This window comes from Lagopus muta, chromosome 8 (genome assembly GCF_023343835.1).
Source record: "Lagopus muta isolate bLagMut1 chromosome 8, bLagMut1 primary, whole genome shotgun sequence".
Classification (NCBI taxonomy): domain Eukaryota; kingdom Metazoa; phylum Chordata; class Aves; order Galliformes; family Phasianidae; genus Lagopus; species Lagopus muta.
In genome coordinates this window covers 14,453,117-14,459,904 of record NC_064440.1, presented here as the reverse complement: position 1 = coordinate 14,459,904, position 6,788 = coordinate 14,453,117, and the positions used below count along the sequence as shown (strand labels likewise).

General features: G+C 62.8%; 1 protein-coding gene across 1 annotated transcript; it reads left to right on the top strand.

The window, feature by feature from the left end:
• The first annotated feature begins 2,180 nt into the window (after window positions 1-2,180).
• On the top strand, window positions 2,181-6,685 carry LOC125697173 (sterol 26-hydroxylase, mitochondrial). The gene is made up of 9 exons (XM_048953984.1): window positions 2,181-2,434; window positions 4,036-4,226; window positions 4,386-4,585; window positions 4,657-4,854; window positions 4,966-5,129; window positions 5,298-5,464; window positions 5,718-5,799; window positions 5,867-6,067; window positions 6,162-6,685. The coding sequence occupies exons 1-9, from the start codon at window positions 2,210-2,212 to the stop codon at window positions 6,285-6,287; spliced, it is 1,554 nt and encodes a 517-aa protein (XP_048809941.1). The 5' UTR covers window positions 2,181-2,209; the 3' UTR covers window positions 6,288-6,685.
• The last annotated feature ends 103 nt before the right edge of the window (window positions 6,686-6,788 follow it).

The window sequence follows — 6,788 nt, the reverse complement described above, 5'->3', positions numbered from 1 at the left end:
TGGGACATGTCCCCTTCTTTCTGGATCTGCCATGTCCCCCTTGCCAGCTGCACAGCCCCCTACTGATCCCAACACAGCCTGTGACTCAGGCAGTGACAGTGTGGTGACACACAGCTGGTGTGTTGGCCATCTCCACATACAGACTATTGATGGTCCTGGGACCCTTTCTTGCAGCCTGGTCTTTCCTGGGAGTGACTCAGGGGATGCCCTCCCATGAGACATCCCCATCTGTGCGACTGCAAAGCAGGGTCAGTGGATGCAGCCCTGGGAAAAGCTTGCAGCCAATGGGTGATACTGCACGAGTCACAGAAAGAAGTTGCAGCCAGGACCCACCACGTTGCAAGCAGCACCCAGTGCGCTGTGTCCGGTGGGTGGGGTGAGGGATGCTTGCAGGGGTCCCACAGGTCCATCCTCACGGATTAGCACTGGGTTGGCTCTCCTGCCTTGCATGCCCCTTCCCAGAGCCCCTCTAATGCAGTGACACTCACCCCACACGCAGCCCCTCCCCACCCAGCGAGCTGTCCCACAGCTGGAGCTGCCCCAGGACCCTCACAGCATCCTCCTGCTGGAGATGTGTCACAGCCCAGCCACTTCCTTTTGGAAGTCCCCACCGGGCGGCCTGACTCACCGCCCCTCTTCTTCCCGCACGGCCTCCCCCGCAGCCCTGGCAGCCATCCCCGTGGCCTCGGGCCTCCCGCTGCCACCGCTGCCCGCGGGTGACTCACAGCGCATCCCCGGGCTGGGAGCGAGCGGAGGAGCAGCGCTGGGTGCTGCCACCCGGGGGTATCACGGCTCAGGCTGGGGAGAGGGATCGGGTCCTGCGGCGGGGAAGGGGCAACGGGGCTGAGCGCGGCGGTGGGAGATGCGGGAGCACAGCCTAGCGGCTGCCGGGGTCCTCTGCACCCAGCTCCGACGCTGGGATCTCCCCGCGGGATGGGATTGTTCAAGAGAAAAGGTGGGCTCTAAGTGCTCCCCAGCAAGGGGCAACGCAGCCCCAGTAGGATGGGACAGGCGGGGCCCTGGGGGGCTTCCTAGCTGTGAGATGGCTGGGAACCGCCATCAGATGGCGGCAGGCGCTCACACTTGTGTGCCCCGTCTTCTCGGTGCCGGCAGGCACGCAGCTCCCTGCTCGCAGTATCTCCAGTCCCTGAACGGAGCACATCAGAAGCCTGGAGCCCGGCCTGGGACATCCCCTGTTCCCGCAGCCAGGACGTGGTGGGACAGGGATACAGTCACTTATTGGGCTCCAAAGTGTCCGCCTGTCCTGAGGACAGAGTATCTCCCTCCAGGACATTGAACCAATCGTGTGATAAAGGTGGTTAATGATTAACATCAGGATGTCCCAGCCAGAGGCTGGAGCAGCCTAGAGCAGGGCAGGCACCCAAGCACAGCAGTGGCCCATGGCAGTGCCAGGCTGGCCGTGTCCTGTACATAACTGCAGCGCAGCCCTGCTTGTGGGCTGGAGCTGATGCCGTGTTCCTCATCACTGTGACAAACCAAAGCCACCGCCAGCAAGGTGCCCGCAGCCACAATGGGCACACTAGGCTCTCCCAGCTGGCAGCCCCATCAGCTCCCCTGCAGTGTGGCTGTGCCCTCTCTGAGCATCCAAACCCTACTCCGGGGAGGGAGGGATGAATGCTCTGGGCAACTTCAGCTTAACAACACTCCTGTCACTGTCCCTGTGTCTCCTGGAGACCTTCCCAAGGGACCCTCCACTGTTCACAAGCGGTTCCAGGCTACTGCAGGAGATGCATTGCTGTGAGGGGAGCAATAGGGACAAGGATGGACAGTGGCAAAGATGGAAAGAAAAATGGGGCAGAAATAGGAACAAAGAGAAATATGGTGATCGAGCCAGGCGGGAACAGGGAACGATGGGTGAGATTGCCATGTCTAGGACAAGGGCAAGGACAGGGCAGGCCAGGAGGAGCAGCCATCCCAATCAGTGCACTGCACTCAGTGTTTGCCGCACGGCGTTCGGTGCGCAGCAACCATCACGTAGTGCCCGTTGCCTGCTGCACGAGGCGCACACCGCACCCGGTACCCTCCGTGCATTTCCCGGTACCCGGCACTCGGATCGCGTTGCCCCTGCCCGGCTCTCGGCGCCCGCTTCCCAGCTCCGGTGCCGCCTCCTCACCGCCCCCCGCACCGCCCCCGGTGCCGCCTCCCGCACCGCTCCGCACCGCCCCGTCCCGTGCGCTGCCGACGGAGCATGGCGGGCCCGAGCGGCGGGGCTCGGCGGCTGCTGCTGCCCCTACGCCTCCGCCCGCCGCCGCCGATCTGCCCGGGGCCGCCGTACAGGACCGGCAGTTCGGCGGCGGCGGCGGCGGGGCCGGCGCGGCTGAAGGGACCGGCGGAGCTGCCGGGGCCGGGGCTGCTCAGGACTTTCGTCTGGCTCTTCCTGCGCGGCTACCTGCTGCATACGCACCGCCTCCAGGTGCCCGGGGGGTCCCGGGGGGTGTGGAGACGAGGGGGTGCTCTGGGGGCGCGGTGGGGAGTGATGCTGCGGCAGAGGTGTGCCGGGGACCGGCATGGGGTGAGCACTGAGTGACTGCGGGGAGATGGGGGTGGGCAGCGTTGGGGGAAGGTGCACCCCGCTACCCCTGGGGTGATGCACAGAGCGGGACACAGAAGGGTTTCTCCAGCTGCCCCCAGTGCCTGAGCTGGGCACGGCAACGGTCCCCGATGATCTGGGGGCTGTGTGCAGGGTTCTGGCACCCCAAGCCAGTAGCACTGGGGTTAGATGTGGGGCAGGTGGTGCCTGGGAAGGCAGGATAGAAACAGGCAGAGGTGTTTGTTTCCTTCTCCGAACATTTCCTCATACATCAGATGAAGCAAGCCATGGGCTTGGCTGGCCGTGAGCCAAGCGGCATCCAATCCTCCAGCAGCCAGGAGCTCCGACCTGCCATGTCCGGGAGCGGAGTGCAGGATGGGAACAGGAGGAGTGCAGAATGGAGCCTCCCTACACCACCAAGCAGCTGGCACTGCTGTTGGTGAAGGGACTGTCACAGGGCAGCAGGGATCAGGGAGCAGGCACGGGTCCCTGCTGCTCCACGGGGCTCCAAGCAAGGCCCAGCTTTACAAACAGCTCTGGAGATGCCTTCCTCGGATCCCAGCAGCTTCTCCCTGCCCTGCTGCACAAGGCCTGCGCTGTGTTGGGTTGTGGCTGTGAGCACCCGATGGCAGAGAGGCTTTGATCCTAACCCACAGCCTGTGTGACCCTAACTCTCAGGCCCTTCTTCCTGGGATGCTGCCTGCAGCACTGGGGCGGCCGTCCCTCCCCCTCCTGCTGCCACCACGAACGAAGAACGTCTGTCTCCTGGTGGTGACGAATCCAGATGAATCTGGGCTCAGGCTGCAACGCAGTCACCAAGGGAGATTGTACCACGTGCATCCCAGCAGCCAGGGGAATGGGGACTGGGGCTTTCCTGTAGGGTGCTCACAGCTCCCCAGGCTCAGCCCAGCTCCAGAGGGGCTCTTGGTGCCCAGCAAGGTGTCAAACACCCCCTGGAAATGTCCCTGTGGATGGCAAGGGGGTGCTCAGCTGACCCCAGAGTGCCTGGGGTAGTGGTGCTCTGAGAGGTCCATGGCTTTGGTGGGTGTGGGATTAGGGTTAGAGTTTGGGTATAAGCACAGCAGAACTCTGAGCCCAGAGAAGGACCAGGGCTGGTGGGTGTTCCCTGGATGGTATGTCCCCAAGGCCTTGTGTGGCCCCAGCGCTGTGCACAGCGCTGATCATTAACCACCCTTATCGGTGGTGGGTTCAAGGGCTGTCCTTGGGTTTAGAAGAGTGGGGATTGGGTGATTCTGTGGATCTGCTGACAGCCACCACAATGGGCCTGCATCTTCCTGCCCTGTGCATGGCAGTTGTTCCTGTCCTTGCTGTCCTCTCTGGGTCTTGCCAAGGCTCTCCATGCACTCTGGGGTGGACGATGGATGCACCGCTCTGTGCCATGCACCAGTCTGTGCTCAGTGCTGAGTGCTGCCCCCTGCCCTGATGTACTATGCACCCTACCTTGTCCTGCACGTACATTGCAGCTAATGTCCCGGCGCATCTATGGCCCCATCTGGAGGTCAACCTTTGGACACTACCAGAACATCAACATCGGGAGCCCGGTGGTGCTGGAGCAGCTGCTGCGGCAGGAGGGCAAGTACCCGATGCGGAGCGACATGGCCCTATGGAAGGAGCACCGGGACACGCGACGCCTGCCCTACGGACCCTTCACTGAGTGAGTCCGGCCCCACAGCGATGTGGGGATGTGGATAGGAGCTCCCTTTGCTCCTTCTGCCCAGAGCCACAGTGGGTGGACAGATTGCCAGGGATCGGGGTGGCGTGGTGCAGGATGCTCCCGTGGATTGGGGATGCACCGAGTCCCATCCCCATGCAGGGAAGGGGAGCGCTGGTACCGCCTGCGGCAGGTCCTCAACAAGCGGCTGCTGAAGCCCTCGGAGGCGGTGCTGTACGCGGATGCCATCGGTGAGGTGGTGTCTGACCTGATGGTGCGGCTGCGGGACGAGCGGAGCCGCAGCCCCTCAGGGGTGCTGGTGGGGGATGTGGCCAACCTGCTGTACCGCTTCGCCCTGGAAGGTAGGGGGGCCTCAGCCCCACTCCGCTCCCCCCATCCCCGCGGGGCTCTGGATGCCGCCTGTCCTCCGCAGGGATCTCCTATATCCTTTTCGAGACCCGCATTGGGTGCCTGAAGCAGCAGGTCCCCGCCGAGACCCAGCACTTCATCGATTCCATCAACCTCATGTTCAAGAACTCTATCTTTGCCACTGTCCTGCCCCGCTGGAGCCGCAAGGTGCTGCCCTTCTGGGACCGCTACCTGGACAGCTGGGACACCATCTTTGCCTTTGGTGAGCCACGGAGATGGGATTGGACCCCTGTGATCCTGAATGGGGAGCAGCGATTTTGGCCACCTTGCGCTCACCACCCGCTATGTCAGCATTGGGTGTCCATCCCTGCAGGCAAGAGGCTGATCGATCGGAAGATGAAGGAGCTGGAGGGGCACGTGGAGAAGGGCATGGAGGTGTCTCAGGGCTATCTGAGCTACCTGCTGGCCAGCGGCCACCTCAGCCTGGACGAGGTGTATGGCAGTGTGGCCGAGCTGCTGCTGGCTGGCGTGGACACGGTGAGGGCCACCGGGGCATCCCCAGAACGCCCCAGTCTCAGCGCTAGGGGCATGGGCAGGGAAGTAGTCAGTGGAGACCCCATAACTCCCTCTGCCACCTGTCTGCTTCATGCCTCACTTTCCTCATTCTCACTGCTTCTCACTCCTGTTTTCCCTCTGCACCCCCAGACCTCCAACACATTGTGCTGGGCTCTCTACCACCTCTCCCGAGACTTGGGCATCCAGGAGACCCTGTATCAGGAGCTGAAAGCCGTCGTGCCCCCAGACCGGTTTCCTGGTGCTGAGGATATCCCCAAGATGCCGATGCTCCGGGCTGTTATCAAGGAGACGCTGAGGTATAGCCCCTGTTCCCTCTTGGGGTGGGGTGAGTAGTTGGATTGGCACAGCCTGTTCCCCCACATTAGAGCACATGCTTAGCAGGGGACCCAGGGAGTGGGACATGGGAGCATTGGCCAGGGCGTAGAGCTGGCTTACAGCCCCTTGGGGTCACATTCAGCCACCCATCTCCTCCCTGGAGAGGGAGATGGAGCCACCGAGCAGCAAGAGATGTTCATCTCCCACAACGCCTCTCCCCCTGTCCTGGCTCAGGGTGTACCCCGTGGTGCCCACCAACGCCAGAGTCTTCTATGAGAAGGACATCATCATCGGAGACTACCTCTTCCCCAAGAATGTGAGTGGGGGCTGTGCTGGGGGTAACCCACTGCATCCGAGGGCATTAACCCCTTCTCACCCCACAGACCCTCTTTGTCCTGGCACACTATGCCATGTCCCATGACGAGACCTACTTTCCCGAGCCGGAGCGCTTCCTGCCCCAGCGCTGGCTCCGGGGACACGGTTCCCCCCACCACCCCTTCAGCTCCATCCCTTTTGGCTATGGGGTCCGTGCCTGCGTTGGTCGCCGCATCGCTGAGCTGGAGATGCACCTGGCCCTCGCCAGGGTGAGTGGGGTCTCCCATCCTGGGAAGCTCACCATGAGCTATGCTGGTCTGGTTTGGTCTCGAGGCACTGCTGCCCCTCTGTCTGCCCCAACAGATCATCCAAGCCTTCGAGGTGCGGCCAGACCCCCGTGGCGTGGAGGTGACATCTGTGTCCCGCATCGTCCTGGTGGCTGACAAGCCCATCAACCTGGAGTTCATCGCTCGCCCGGGGGCCCCCTGAGCTCAGGGCATCGTTGTGCCTTTCACATGCCACCGGGAGTGCCCCCATCTGCCCCGTGCACAGGAACCAGGGGGCACAGGGAGGGGTTTGCAGCCATTGGGTGGGTGTTCTTCGTCCCGTGATTGTGCCGCTGCGTGTGGAGCTGTGCCTGGGGTCCTGCCTGAATAACTGACCTTGGCCCCAGCCCCTTCTCCGTGCCTCAGTTTCCCCCGTCCTCACACTGCAGGGCTGAGCTGCCAGCAGGGTTCGGGGTTGAGCGATGGGGTTTTAGGGTTTGTGTGTGGTCCCAAGGGATGGAGTCAGGTGACCCTACAGGGATGGGTGCTGGCACCATGTCTCCTGGCAGCACCAGGACTACAGAGCACAGGGGATCTTCTGCCATCAGCTGTCCTTCCCCAGGAATGCGGTTATGGGGGCAGGGGCAAAGTAGTGGGGGGAAGAATGGGCTCAAGAATCACCTCAGCCCCAGTGGAGCCATTGAGCTGCACACCCCAGTAAGCC

What these genes read in the sequence shown, in the direction of transcription:
- LOC125697173 (XM_048953984.1), top strand. Translation starts at nt 2,210, where the DNA reads ATGGCGGGCCCGAGCGGCGGGGCTCGGCGGCTGCTGCTGCCCCTACGC. An exon ending in TGCATACGCACCGCCTCCAG is followed by an intron (nt 2,435 to 4,035) that starts GTGCCCGGGGGG and finishes CGTACATTGCAG; the next exon opens with CTAATGTCCCGGCGCATCTA. An exon ending in TGCTGGCTGGCGTGGACACG is followed by an intron (nt 5,130 to 5,297) that starts GTGAGGGCCACC and finishes CTGCACCCCCAG; the next exon opens with ACCTCCAACACATTGTGCTG.